Raw genomic sequence first — 15,614 nt, 5'->3', positions numbered from 1 at the left:
TACATGATTTTGAAATAAAATTCATATAAAATGTTTTCATTGTACGGAAGCATACTGCTGCCACACACACACACACACACACACAAACAACCATGTTATAACGTGAAAGGTTTCATGGTATAATATTGAAAAAGATTGTAAACTTTAATGACTATTACTGCTTTTGGGCCATAGAACCTGAAGCCTGAAGAAGCTGTAAAACCATTTATTGAGTAAGGAATAGTTGTTCATATAGTTGGATGAGGGGATGATTTTGTTAATATTGCTTCCACTAAGGTTAAGGATTATATCAGGCCTTCATTACGATCAGGTTTAAGCCTCTCAGGTTAGTAAAGGTAGGTATCAAACAACTCCAAATAACAGTAATACAGTCAGGTGCATCCCTCCACCCACTGTCAGCTTGAGATTTTGAACCGCTTCCCCTTCAAATATGATGAACTTGAATTGAAGTAGAGTCTTTCACTTAACAGTTTCTCCATGGTCTCTTATTAAAGGGTCTCATTAGCTTCATTTTCCTGAGGGAGGGGGGTGTCCTGCTTCCCCATGGGGAGCAGATTTGGTAAGATAAACCTTGGCTTTTAGACTATAAAACTCTTATCACCAGGTTCAAATGGTAAATACGTTTGGGAGAGAGAGAGAGAGAGAGAGAGGGAGAGAGAGAGAGAGAGAGCAGTATAAAGTCATTTGTTTTGGCTGATGAACGGTTACAGTAGGATAGCCTCAAACACAGACATGGTGAGTATGTCTTCCTATCTCCTACTATGTCAAACAAATCCTGTTGGAGATTACATATGATAGCTGTTATGGTATACTGTTTCAATGCTGTTACATTGCCCAATATTGTGTTGTTGTTGTTGTTGATTTGTATTTTGGGGCTGCAAATGCAAAAAGTAACTGGAACACAGGAATCATAACCTTGAACTGGGATTGGCTGGTGCTGGTGTCTGGTGCACTGAAAATACAATGTGATTCTCTAAATCTCACGCAATTAATTGATCCCCCCACAAGACCCAAACCTACGTGTTTAGAAAATCAACTCTCATTGATTTAGCTTCGACAAATATGCCTTATGTGTCATATGTGTATGTTACATCAGGTGTTTTTGAGTGACCATTGATATTGTATAAGATGTTTGTTGGACAGGCTTTTTTTTTTTTTTTTAACATGATTTGTATCATTTTAATTGGGAGAGAATGTGAGTGTGCTTTTTCTGTTAATTTGCTGTTATAACTCAGTGTTGCTGTCATGCTTGGCCAGGTCTCCCTTGTAAATGAGTGGGACTAACCAGGATAAATAAAGGCAAGACAAGAAGAAAAATTCCAAATTCTTATAGGACCTTATTTTTGGATTCATTAAGGGCCGTGTGCTGTGTATATTTTGTTACAAACGGACTGGTGCATGCTTGATTGATTTGTGAAATTAGAATAAAAAAAAAAAAAGAAAAGAAAAGAAATAACTGACATTTGTGCTGTCAATTGATGACATTTGCAGTACGGGTTCATTAACAGCTGCCTCCAGTCTCTGGTGATAGAGAGGTTTGGCCAGGACACCTGGGACAAACTAAGGTTTGGACACATCTACACGTATATATCATATTATAATATGATAACTGTGATGAGGTTGTCTTTACGTACATTTTTAATAAATCATGGTTTTTTTGCGTAGCTCTCTGCCAGTCTTCCAGGATACCTTCAATACATACACGGTTTACGATGACATTGTAACTCTCAGCCTGGTGCAGGAGACGTGTTCTCTGCTGGGTAAGAATTGAACTTTCTACATGTTTGATGCCAGCTTCCATTGGTATCTCTCTGTACATAGCAGACATTGTGTGTCCATGCCAGTCTAACTAATTGATTATGAGCTATCTTACTGAGTGAAAGCCCTACTGGGATGCATCTGGATCTGGGGAAATTTTCCATCCCCACTCCAGTAGTAAATACGCAAGCTACCCATTGTTTTTCTGTGAACTGGCTTTTACATAGAGCTGCTTGCCCTTAGACTGTTGCTTTTCTAAATTTTAATTGGCTACATATCCATCTAAAGCACTCTTGGTGAAACAGAGTTATAGTTGAATTAATGAGCCTTGATGTTGAGTGCACACTCACTTTACGCATATGATAAGTTGATAGAATTAGTACAGTGCACATTATGCATTTATACACTGTAGTCAAATATGTTTTCTGTTGTATAATAATCATATTTTTTTTTCATTAAAATAATGTTTTACACCACAAGATAAATGTAAACATGTAGGTGTCTGAGGTGTGAAATTACAGATGTGTGTGTTTGTGGAGACTCAAGTGTTAACAAGGTCCCCGATGAAGTCCAACAGGTTACACCCAATAGATGTTTTATAGTGCTGCACAGTACACAACAAGTGCCTTCCAATTGGATGCAACCGAATAAAGATGACGATTGTGTTTTTGTCGCGCTTACTTGGGAGGCAAATTGCTCAAAGTTGCTTAACAGTTGTACAGTGTAGAACAGATGGTCATGTGACTACAGTTTCAGCTTTTTGTATGAACGTCGTCCCTTGTAACAAACATATTTATTTGTTTTGAATTCAATTCCGCCAGTTAATTGTGTCAGTTCTGCAGAGGCGCTGTATCGTGACAGTATGGTGCACTTCACATTTGTAAAGAGACACTAGTCTACACAGCAGTGGCTGAAAAAAAAAAAAGTGTGTGTGAGAGAGTGGGCCCCAGGGCTCAGGTGTGTAAAGGACAGCGGGGACATGTCAACACTGTACTGAGCTCTCCCTACGGGTCCAATTACCTGGACTGTACATAATATTTGGAATAGGCTAATTGAATATCTGCTTGCTGCCAATGTTGTCGTACACGCTCTAAACCTGAACTAGTCTGATTAAAATGAACTTATTTCAGATAGGTATACAGCACATAACATAAAAATCCCTGTAATAACAACTATTCTTTGGTTCACATCACTTAACAATACAATTTCTGTAAAGTTCTATAGCCCCAGTCGTCAGTGTTGTACTGTGCACTTACATTAACCAAAGCTAAGCTTATCCACTGGATTTCACTATTGGTTCAAAGAAGATCGCTCCAAGCAGATCACGCCAAATATTAGCAGGTCATGACTGAATTCAATACTAACCTTTATCACGGTCATCATTGTCTTCATTATTGCAAAACTTCCAAAACCTTAACATACTTTGTAATCTGTGCATGACCTCATATCCATCCATTTCTGTAATTTAAGCTTGACATTGTGTTTAAATATTAAATAGTATTTAAATTGTTTTTTTTTGGTGTTTCAGATGTCTCTGCTGATGTGTTTCTTAAGCTTTTTGGCGAGCATTTCTTTACTTTCTGTAAGCATGCGGGATACGACACGATGCTGAAGACGCTGGGAGGAAATCTCGTTGAATTCATCGGAAATCTGGACGCTCTGCACAGTTACCTGGCCCTGTCCTATCAGGTGTGTGTAGGTGTATCATCATTTCAGTTTGGATCAACAGCAAACAGACTTTGTAAAGCAGTGGTTCATATTTTCAACTACCGGTATATTACTTTGACTACTCAGTGCGCCAAAGGAAAATGTCTTTGGAAAGCTCACCAGTGCTTCACGTCTGTTTAAAATTAGAGGCCCTTGTGTTGTGTTAGTCCTTTAATTTACTACTTATCATAACAATAATCACAAGAAACACAGGGGCATAGATTTGAGACCTGACTTGTTCCATTTGAGCAGCAGAGGGCACAATAATACTGCTCAAGACGACAGACTCGTTCTCATAAGACCTGCCCTACTCTGCCTCTGATTGGTTGGCTTGGTTGGTTTCATTCTCAATGCTCGACTCAAACTGTTGCACAGACGCTCAGGTAATGTCAGTTTTCAGCTGTGTCTGAGCTGTATTAAGACTCTGACCTCTTTACTCATTCTATGGAGATGCTTTTGGCTTTAAGAGTGACTCTAGGCTCGTTAGGTGGAGCAAGCGGGCCAGCTGTCTGTAGGGCAGGCAGGCTGCCACATCACTGCTGCACCACACGTCCTGTCTGCTTCACCTGCCCAGCCCAGAGACACTGCAACTGCGACAGCTAGGCGGTGTGTTTACCAGCGTGGCAAATCACGGCTCACAATCCGAGTGAAACACAAAACCATTTTGTAAATGTTTTCAGCATAAGGCTGCAACAAGCATCAGAAAAGAAAACCCTTAGCACAGGTTTCCTTCCATGGATTCGTCTAATATACTGTGTAATGTCTCTCAGCGTGATGTTTGCAGCAATCAGCATCAGTGTGGGTCCATCTGTTTAAATCAAACAGTACCTCACATTTTGGTTCATCTGCAAAATGTGTCTGGAAAAAGACGGCACAAAGTTGCACCTGTGCTCATTAGAGTCCACTCTAATGTACTATGTGAGGGCAACACTGTCATTTCTTTTATGTAAATCCAGGAATTTGACTGACTGCACCCTGGAGAGGAAAGCAGTATGTTTGTTATAATCCCAATTTAAAGCAGAAGCTGAGACATGCCTCCTGTTTTTCAGGAAATGAATGCGCCGTCTTTCCGAGTGGAGATGGCAGATGATGGGAAGATGCTACTCCACTACTATTCTGACAGGAAGGGCCTGTACCATATTGTGCCTGGTAAAAACAAACACACATATTGACTACAGAAATCCAACGCACTGATCCTGATCTTCATATAGTTGGTAGTTGTGTTTCTTCTGATTTGAAAATGTTCAGACTCGCCTTATTTGAAGGGGTGTGCGTTAGAATGACATGACAGCTTCATCACCATGTGGGCCAGTTTGTCAAAGGTGGATATTTGAAGACCTTGAAAGTTTTGTGTCACTCAATATAGCGACAAATCTTATTGACAGTAATTCAACCTCCAAATTTCCCAACTCAAGTGTGTATTCTAGATTCTAGATTCTATAGCTAAAGACACTGAAACTGTAGTGAAACGCTGGTGGGATGACTGTCCACAGGTTGTTTCGGGTCAAAGGAGGTGACAGCGCTGTGCAAGGTTCAAGTTACCGTAGCAAAGAAATCTCAAACAATTACTGCGCCTCAGATCTGGGGCCGCATCCTTCGAGGGCTGCATTTGAAGATCAAATGCATCGCAAGGCCGTCTCATTTCAAAGGCTCCTTCAAAGGCAATTTTAGATGTGAGTATGGGGTTACAAGTCACTCGAATCGCTAATGATACAATTATTACAAAAAACACAAGGGACCCCAGTGCAGTCAGGGTTGCTAGGTGACAGGAACGGCGCTTCGTAGCGCAAGGTTAAGGTCGGGGTTGGGCTGATAATTTATAGCCTATAGGAAATTCCCAGTGGAGCAGATCAGTTTTTGACCTTCATGGTCAAAGTACGAATGCATGGCAATGTGAAAGAGTTAACACTGGACATGTGTGAGCTGTGTTGCCATGGATAGGCATAGTATGTGTGCAATAAAGCCTCATGTTCAGTCTTATGCACACCCCTTCACATGATGTGTTACTCAATTTTCTTTGGTGTAGGAAAGGGGGAATGCCAAGTGGCCAATTTCCTTACAGCTGTTTTTTATGCTGTTCAGTGATGTTTATAGGCAAGAATGGTAACAGCTGCTCTGTGAGTCTTTGTAATCTTACTGTGATGAATTGTACAAATGTGGTTTTCCTGCCCCCTTTTGTCCGCCTTGCCGCAGGCATCATCGAGGCGGTCGCCAGAGACTTTTTTAACAGCGAGGTGACCATGACGGTTCTCAATCAGTCCGAAGAAGATGAGAGGACTGGGAAGAAGGAGCACGTTGTGTTTCTGGTCAAACAGACCAAACAGGCTCGCAGGACTACAAATGAGAGCCATTCCAGTGCTAGAGAGGTGGGTGCATGACCAGTTTCTGTATGTATGTCTTATGCATTTTTTTCTGATTCATGGCGCTTATGCTCTTTGTGAATTTCCCCAGGAGGCATTATTCAGAACAATGAGGGGAAGGTGTATGTCTCTGGCTGTGAAGAAGAGTGGCTGGGACCTGATCAGGGCTGTGGTTTGCACAGAAAACGGTGAACTTATACAAATCTTTACCTATAATGTCTTATTTTGACAATCTGAGCTCACTGATCTTATCTAGCAACCGTTGATGTTGATATGCTGCACAGAAGTAGAATCCCAATATAGAAACAGTCATATATCAAGAAATAGTTTAAGCATGTGAATTTTGTTCCTTATGCTAAGCTAACTGATCCTAAAGCTTTGTTCAGGTAGTGAGCTGCGAAAATGTCAGCAAAATAACTCAAGACTGGACTAGAAATGAGTCTGTTGTAGCAGATGCTACTGTACAACCATAACACAACACAGTCAGATCCTGTCACCACTTTTGTGTCAGCAGCCTCTCCAACTCTAATGGAACTGTGTTCACATTCCAGGCAGCCTCCAATGCACCTTCAGCCCATGTTACCCGAACAAGCTGTGGATGGAGGAGACAACCTTCTGCAACGCCTTCCCCTTCCACATTGTGTTCGGTGAAGATGTAAGGTTACATGTACACACATTGCCTTAGCGTGAGCGTTTCGGACTACTTTTCATTCACAGTCACATTCATTGGGACAGTATTTTTTTTTTGATGGGCGCAGAAATCTTGAAATTGTGATCTGTTCCTGTGTGTCTCTTTCTGTCTCTGGTCTTTGTCCTGGCCTCACAGCTGAAGGTTAGGCAGACAGGGGTGAACATACAAAAGTTTGTTCCAGGTCTTCAGGCCAGCAATACGACGTTGGACCAATACTTCACCATTATACACCCACAGGTAAACACAGACTATTTCTTAACTTAGAAAAAAATAATAATATATATATGTATTAACTGAATAGGGCCCTATGTAGCCCTCTCTTACCAAGTGTCCTTACACCAAGTAGGCCCTGCTGCAGAAATTGATTGAAAAGAATAATATTCACAGTCTCGATTCATACATACATGCATGCAATCTCGATTTCTATGTGACTGCCATTCACCAGCGCCTTCCTCCCTATGCATTCAGGTCACGCTGCATTCAGGTGTGGACTTGCTTTACAAAAATCCAAGCTGCTTACCTCATGTAAAGCAAAAACTCACTATCAATTCAAGATTCCTACATACAACTCAGTCATCCCTCTCATTTCTTTTCCTTATTCACAGCGCTCCCATGTCAGTTCTTGTTACCATAGAATCCTGAGTTATTGTAGAGCTGCCAGGAGCAATCGATTAACCATTGGACAATCTGCCGTTGCTCACATTATGCTCTGCAGAGATAGAGACGCAAAGTGTGTTTTTCGGTGACTTTATTCAAAGTCGTGCTGATGAAGGAAGCAGATAACGTTGCTAGCAGAGGGAGAAAGGAGGGAGAAACCGGAAGGCAAGGCAAGTGTGTGTGCTTGCGTCAAGGTGGACAATTTGAGCAATGTAGCCGTGACAGAGGGTGTTTCGCTTTACTGTCTCAATGCTATGTTTCGATCAGAATTAGAGGGTGGGATTTACCAGGGGGAAATGTCCAACTTGTGACCTCCAACCATTCCAAGTACATGACGCCAGACTTCAACAGAAAACATTGCTTGCCTAGAAAAAACATGTATGTTTCCTTGCAAAGGTTACACAACAGGGAACGTTCAGCAGTGCAGCCTCCTTGCATACACTGTAGAAATAAAGCAGAGAAGGAAAAATTAAGCGCGGTGTCACAGATGACCTATAAAGTGAAGAATGTGGATGACACCACCATCACTGGCCACATGACAAAATGACGTCAAGAAAAAAAAATAAGGAGCAGAATGTTGTTTTTAGAAGTTTCCTTTAAAAAAAAAAAAACTGCTAGGTCTGGGTCATCAGCGTTTCAGAAAGGAAATGGGCTTGATGAAAAAGTTCTGTGCATGAAACATGCCAGTTTGTGATGTTTCCTGTGAGGATGTGTTCTATTGCTCCTCTGTAAAGGTTTAGCTGAATTTGACTCCAGAATTGAGACTTCCTAAATTTCCTTTGGTGGTCGATCAAGTCGATATAGAGCGGAAAATGTATAAATGAAAATACACTGAATTGCTTTCGCGACTTTGAGGAAAATAGAGAATTATCATAGAGAATTATGAAGTCTTTCTCTCTGTCCTCCAGGTGACTTTTACCATCGAGAGCATCAGGAAATTCATCAACAGTCAATTTGTTTTGAAGAGCTACAGAGACGGACACACCACGCTCAAACTGAGAGGTGGGCTCAGCATCACAATACAGCTCCTAACACACAAGCCCCATTATCTGTTTGTTTTTTTTATATGAATTATATCATGTATTATAAAAAAAATGGTTTTAGTCATGTAAACTGATAGCCAAAGCTAGAATCATGGTTGTATTCATAGTGAGCCCATGATTGTCTCAGAAACCTGCGATTTGTTTCCTCCTGTTTCACCCACTCCTGCCCTACAGCACTGAGATGAATTACACTCCCTAATGTGCATAACAAAGCACAAATGCATAAGAAATACATCAAAAGATATATAGGAATAATAACTTTGTGGAAGTGAATGGGTGAAAATGCAAAGGGAGAATAATGAGTAAATAAATACATATAAAAATATTTGAAAATGAATAAAACAATACATTAAATATAAGATTAAATAGGTATGTGAATAAATAGTGGAATTAATGCAATAGTGAATAAATACAGGTGCAAATTAAAGCTAAAATTACTTATATAAATTTTATTTTTGGTGCATTTCATGGCATAATTTCGCACCCTGTCTTGTGATATTTGAGGGACAAATATTAATATTATATAATATTAAAAAGTCTTGGCCAGATGATGATTAAATGGTTGTCACAAGTTATTTAATACCACACCACAACTTCCTTAATATATGGGAACTAGAAAATTTAAATGTGCTTTTAGATCATAAAAAACACAGCAATGCTTACTGTGAATATTTGTAAGTGGTTAAGTGCAGTAAAATGTACTTTAAACTGACCACACTGACAAACATACATAAAACATGGTTTAACAGCAAGGACGCTTGACAGGAATCTAAAATTCGACTCAGTATCAACTGTCAAGCGCACAAAACAAACGTTCCCAAACACCATTTTTTTCAGAGATCAAAATTGCTCTAATAGTTTGTGAAAGAACCGATAGCCTTCAACACTGTCACAATATCAATGTAAAAGGATCAGGATCAAGTTAGTGAGCACACAAGAGCAGAGAAAATGAAAATCCAGTACAAGTTGTGCGTACTTAATGGTAGTGTTGTAATATCCAAACTGCATTCGCTCCATTTGTTGACCCGTTCTTAGGTCAGATGTTGTGGATGGAGTCTCTTCGCTGTATGTTGTACCTGTGCTCTCCGAAGCTGCGAAGCCTCCAGGAGCTTAAAGATGTGGGCCTCCACCTGGCTGACCTGGCCCAGCACGACGTCACCAGAGACCTGGTTCTCCTGAACCAGCAGCGTCTGGCTGAGATGGAGCTAACGAACCAGCTAGAGAGGAAAAAAGTAGGAGGCCATTTTTTTTTTTTTTTTTCGTGTAGTCGTTTGTAACAATCTTGGACAAAATGGAAGCTCAGTTTACATACATGAAGATCTTCAAAGTTTGCAGATGCTGTGTTTAAATATTCAGCTTTTTTTTTTTTAATCCTTTTTTGTATCGTATTATGTAACTATGCACCACCAAGAACTTTTGACTGGCCATGAAACAGGCTCAATTCATTACTGATCCCCCTATATATGATCTACATCATCAAACAAGGCCATTAGCGAGAGGATTGGCTACTTCTGCGTAATTACTATCATAGTTGTTAATAATACCTGTCACCATCTTGGATTCCAGCTTGCCTGAGTTGGATCAATCATGAAATTAAAACCGTTTTTTTTTGGCTGAGTGATGATAATGAATTGTACAGTACGGCTGGACCCATGTTTATATTCCCTTTTGCACTTTCAATCTGAGATTTGTAAATCTACGCTTGAGTCTTTTCATAGACCTTGGAAAATCTAATTTAGTGTGTGTGTGTGTGTGTGTGTGTGTAGGAGGAATTGAGAATCCTGTCCAAGCACCTAGAGGCTGAAAAAAAGAAGACAGAGACTCTTTTGTATGCCATGCTGCCGCGCCACATAGCCAATCAGCTCAAAGATGGCAAGAGCGTGGAAGCAGGTCAGTGCGCTTGGTCAGCCCAGCTGTCCGTCGCTGTGCGCCCGGACACTCCTCTGTCAACGCTGTCCGTCTTTTTCCAGGGGACTTCGAGGCGTGCACCATTTTGTTCAGCGACGTGGTGACCTTCACGAACATCTGCGCTGCCTGCGAGCCCATCGACATCGTCCACATGCTCAACGCCATGTATTCCAAGTTTGACCGACTCACCAACATACATGACATCTACAAGGTATTTTGCACCTGTTTATGTTCAAACAAGGAGGCTATTGGGCCTTATTTAAATGATTTTATGTTTTTAACATGAGCTTGTCCACATGAGGGATTGTATAAACTCCTGACTTTTAGATTGTGTAGATTGTGTGATTGCATTAAAAGGTTTAAAGTTACTTCATAACCTGTTTAATAAAAGCGTATAACTCTTAAAATATCACATTGGTCCATCAAATATGGTTTGAATTACCTTTGGTGGTTATTGCTTCCCTTAAGGTTGAGACTATCGGTGATGCATACATGGTGGTGGGTGGCGTTCCAGTCCCTACAGACACACATGCGGTCAGAGTGGCCAATTTCGCTTTGGGCATGAGGGTGGCAGCACGGGAGGTAACCAACCCGGTCACAGGCAAACCCATACAGGTAAGAATGGCCTGTGTCCCATGATTTGTCAGCCAGTAAGTCGACTATCTGTGTCTGACACGGCGCTTTCTGTTTCAGATCCGAGTGGGTCTCCACACCGGCCCGGTGTTAGCCGGGGTGGTGGGGGAGAAGATGCCGCGCTACTGCCTGTTCGGAGACACTGTTAACACAGCCTCAAGGATGGAGAGTCATGGACTCCCTGACCACATTCACCTCAGCCCTTCCACATACAGGTGTGCACGCATGGATCTCACCCCAACCTACACACATGTAAAGTTTCGCAGTGATGATGCACACAGGGAAGAGGAGGGATTTTTTTTTTTTTAAGTTGGATACTTTTAAAATTTAGCTTGCTTTTGCTGGTTTCCCACAGTCTTACCAACCACAGCTTTAATCCTTGACCGTCAAAACATATGGGTATACATCACATTTTCTGTGTTATCATATTTGATTCAGGCGATATGTTGCAAAATCCATGTTCAGTTATGGTGGGAAGTAAAATAAGAACTCCACCATCTCTGAAAATGTTCAGGGCCCCAAACTGCACAATCGTACGAAGTTTAATATTTTTCCTATCTTCTGAACTACTGGAGAAAATGTATAACTTGTCAGATTTTGCACAACGTCATCGATAGCAAAAAGAAAATCGTTTGATGAAATGTTTCTGCGTGTGCATTAAATGCAATCAAAAGGGTTTCATTCCCGGAACTTTACTTGCTTTCCCTTCTGTGTCCCCTCTTCAGTGAGTTGAAGGATGCAGGGTTCAACATACAGAAGCGTGGGCAGATTGAGGTGAAGGGTAAAGGCCAGATGACCACCTATTTCCTTTTGGGGAACCTGTTGGTGTCAGAAGATAGCATCATGGGAAGGAACTGTCTTCACACGGAGGACTCTCAATACCAGAGCAACAGAGGTAATGTAGGGGCCTAAATGCAGTTTTAATGTTGATGAAATAATTTAAGTTCATAAGAAGGAATATAAGTATTTACACTGTTTACAGTTGTATACATGTAATATGCAATAAGTACATGTTTGGGTAATTTCAATATTTGTTGACAGCTAAAATTATCCTTTAAAGTGTATTTGTGATACTTCATAGTGGACGGCTGTGTTTTCGTTTTGTGCAGACTGCACCTTTAATGTGTCACTCTCTCGTGGGTTTTTGGGTAGATGACGCGAATTTTGTGGTCACTCTATTACTGACCACTACAGTAGTGAATTGGCCACATGGTTGCATAGCATATACCAATTTTTGACCTATTCTTGTGATAAAACTGCAACAACCACAGTTCACTCAAGTGCCAATGGATGCAGCTGGGTGTTCACCCCGCCTCACACGTGGGAGATAGCTGGGAATGCATGACTGCTGTGACAGTAAGTGACTCAGTTCTTGCAGGCATTACATCCTGGCAGCTGACCCGTGAAGAACTGAATACCTTTGTGGCAGAGGTAGTAGCCACTGGTATACACTGAGCCAAGCTTCCCTCTCCTCCTGACACCAGCAGCTACCCGGAGCTCCATCTATACCTCCTGGCAATTTAAATGAAAGTGATCTGTGTCAAAGGTAGTGAAGGCAGCTGTGCGATTTATCCAATATCTTCTCCATCCCTGAGAAGGTGAGAAAAGTAGAAGGTTGCCTCTTGAGGAACATGAAAGAATTTGAAGTGTGTCTTCACCTAACCCTAATGAAATACCACATGATGCCAGTCTGACATTAACTTTAGATGATATGATATGATTTATTTATTATTTTGTAATGTTGGAGCATGTCCAAATATTTCTTAGTGCACATTTATACACTTGTATGGCATGTGAGTGGCTGAGCAGTTGTGTGTGGATTTGCAGTTTCAGCATGATGTCATTGTACATACATTCATGGTGTTTAAAAAGGAGCAAAATATGAATGAATTACAATTAATCAATTAATTCATAGTAATCATTCTATAAATAATTTCCACAGACCTCCAAATGTGGGCTGCCAACAGAAAATTAAATAGGGGCCCCCAAGGGCCGAAACTACTGTTCCCCTCAAATTGGCAGCCCCACAGGGGGCTCATGTGGCATTGATGTGGATGTTCCCTTTATCATACTGCTCAACAGTAAACTCACAGCTACCCACAGTGGCCTCTATACAGGCAGGTTTACCTGGTATGTGTAAAAATATGATTTTTACCATGTATGAAATGTATTCATCGAACCAGAGACTGAGAAAGCCCCGTTGTGCCACTTGACATCTTGTTACTTGATCACCATGAACACCCATTATCTCAAATCCGTTCTGGTTTTCACTAGCGGTTTGGGGCTTTCTTTCTGCGCTGAGAAAGACCGGAGGCTCCCGGATTTAAATTCAGCAGAAGAGTGACATCTGCTGGTTACCAAACTGTAAGGCAGCCCGTCAAGACTGAGGCCAAACCCCTCACTAGTGTCATGTATAGATACAGAAATGAGAGAAAGGAAGCCTGCATGTTCGTTATCAAAATTGATGATGTTCAGAAATGCTGCACCAAATGAATTTATTATGCATCAGAGAAACAACTGACAAGGACTGGCAGGAGTCAATGTCCTGGGAAAGATGTTCGTACCGTTATAAAGCTATGGGCTTCAGAGGTTTTCTGTGGCAAATAGGAGCTTGTTCTATCAGGTGGTTGATGACTGTCATATTAACCATGGATAAAAAAAAAAAAGAGAGAATAAACAGTTTGTATCGTTAGGCTAAACTGATCAATGTCAGGTATTTTAAATGTATGTAAAGGCTTTAACACAAGCTCTAATACAATGGTTTAAACAGTGATTAAAGGAGCTTTTGTATCATACACTTGCTACTAGTTATGACTGTATTCTACATGGTTGAGAAAATAGCTAAATATTGCTGTATATTTGGTAGATGTATTGACTTGAATAGACTTTTGAGTTTATGATGGAGTAGTCGTAGATGACAGAATAACAAAACAGTGAGTATGTGGTTTATTAAACGTTTGAAATGTCCCTTTCATTTAGAGCCTGACAAAGAGGCTGGCGCGAGAGCTGGGACCCCACAGGAAGACCCGCCCTCAAATGGAGCCCGGAACCCCAGCTCCTTAGACACAATCAGTCCCTTTGCCTGGGACATCACCCCACCGTATGAGACCAGTAAGAACAGCTGCGACAAACCTGAGCAAAAACTCAACAGCAATCTTTGTGTCGTACTCTGACCACCTCGGATCACCTCTAAAGTGGTGAACTGTTCTAGGTTCTGCCCGCTTGGAAGTGTGCGAGCTCAACAGGGAGAGCAGGCAAGACGACAGCGAGGATGCCATCTGCGCGGGTGTCTCGATTGGTTAGTTTAGTGACAGGGACAACTCGACTCAAGCACGCTCGCGCTATGTTACAAAGCATCTCAGTCCACACCGCAGGGAAGATTTACTGTTACCCATTCATCGCTAAGTACGTTCCAGACCCAAACGGAGACACTGCTGATATTAGTATTGTACTGACACACAATAGCTGGGGAAAATAATAAAAGAATACCAGATTGCGATGGCAGAGGTACCCTCCGTGTAATTCTCACCAACAAAATTCCATCTGCACAGACCAAAAGCTGCACACTGAGGCCCAATTACATATAGCCTGTAGTCTGCAGTAGGTACGATTAATTTATGATTATATCCATTCGTCGTGAGTTGCTTTTACACATGAATGTATTTTGATAATAGAGTTATTATTTGTCACATGGTTTTCATATGGACTATACATACGCATGCATTTACAGAATGTATAGGTTACCAGGGGTCTGTTTTACTGCCAAACGATCAGAATTGGAATTATGAGCCCACACAAACACTGCTTCTTTCAAATGTACCTGGCCCAACCACACAAGCATGCACGCACACACACTTTTTGTTTCCAACTTAAAGACTCTCTTGCTAGATTTTGTGACTTCTCATTCAGACCCTCTTAAAAAAGGAACGTGCTGCAAGTGCTCAGGAAGAAAAAAAAAAAAATTTTTCAGGTTGCGTTTTTTTTTAATAAATACTCACTAAAGACATGAGAGGTGAAGATTAACACTGCCTGTTTTAATGAATTGATTAAATGTCATTATGTCATCACCAACTGATCCTGACCTAAATAAAATCCACATGTGGACCTTTGAGTATTTTGACGAATATTTTCTTTTCTTTTTGCCTGAGTCCGGACAGCTTTAAAAGTTTGCGTGATGATGTGTTTTCTCTGTCGGAAGTGTGTTTGTCTGAGTCCGAGGAAGGCGAGGGGGAAGGGAAGGGGAGTGTGTATTCATGTGTGCATGCGTGTGTGAGCCCGATCAGGGACAGAGTGCAAGTGGTTGTCGACATTAAACCTTCATGTTGAAATAAACAACATATATATATATATATATATGGCTGTGGGCCAATTCCAGACTGGAGCATAAATCTTTCATTTCTTGGTGTAGTGGTATGAGGAGGTTTAGTTGTAAGTTAATGCTGGAGAGGAACCTGACCTCAGTTATTATTAAATAATTCAATTATATCAATAATTAAATGGCTGTGAATCACAGGTCGTCAGTATCATCGGATGTGTCAGTTTCCTCAGCCTTGTTTGCGTTGCTGGAGCCGTGTTGTGGTTAAAGCCATCTGTTTCCGTGTGTGTGTGTGTGTGTGTGGTGATGCTGATCGATGAAGGCTTCTGCGTCGGTTATTTCTCCCACTTTTAGGATGCTTTGATCTGCGCTGCAGCTGAGATGAGTCTAGTCGCATCGGTGTGAAATGGCAGGTTTTCAGAATGCTGCTGAGCCTGAGTTTTCTGTGGAAGCGCCACAATTGAATAAATAAATAAACCATTGCATAGTGAATTATATGTGCCATTCATTAAAATACTAGTTCATTTTAATTGAATTATTAA

General features: G+C 41.1%; 1 protein-coding gene across 1 annotated transcript; it reads left to right on the top strand.

Annotated features, from left to right (window-relative positions):
* Window positions 1-720: 720 nt before the first annotated feature.
* gucy1b2 (guanylate cyclase 1, soluble, beta 2) lies at window positions 721-14,844 on the top strand. Its single transcript, XM_037091443.1, has 17 exons — window positions 721-735; window positions 1,492-1,565; window positions 1,666-1,760; window positions 3,287-3,447; window positions 4,515-4,614; window positions 5,659-5,831; window positions 5,917-6,013; window positions 6,377-6,480; window positions 6,652-6,753; window positions 8,082-8,175; window positions 9,252-9,448; window positions 9,983-10,106; window positions 10,187-10,335; window positions 10,593-10,739; window positions 10,818-10,972; window positions 11,483-11,652; window positions 13,737-14,844. Exons 1-17 carry the CDS (start codon window positions 733-735, stop codon window positions 13,928-13,930), a joined length of 2,139 nt encoding a protein of 712 aa, XP_036947338.1. The 5' UTR covers window positions 721-732; the 3' UTR covers window positions 13,931-14,844.
* The last annotated feature ends 770 nt before the right edge of the window (window positions 14,845-15,614 follow it).

This window comes from Acanthopagrus latus, chromosome 24 (assembly GCF_904848185.1).
Source record: "Acanthopagrus latus isolate v.2019 chromosome 24, fAcaLat1.1, whole genome shotgun sequence".
Taxonomy (NCBI): Eukaryota; Metazoa; Chordata; class Actinopteri; order Spariformes; family Sparidae; genus Acanthopagrus; species Acanthopagrus latus.
This window is presented reverse-complemented; position numbering and strand designations above follow the sequence as displayed.

Bases quoted from the DNA above. Each gene is read 5' to 3' on its own strand.
- gucy1b2 (XM_037091443.1), top strand. The intron at 4,615-5,658 runs GTAAAAACAAAC...GCCTTGCCGCAG, and splicing joins CCTGTACCATATTGTGCCTG to GCATCATCGAGGCGGTCGCC. The intron at 10,740-10,817 runs GTAAGAATGGCC...TTTCTGTTTCAG, and splicing joins TCACAGGCAAACCCATACAG to ATCCGAGTGGGTCTCCACAC.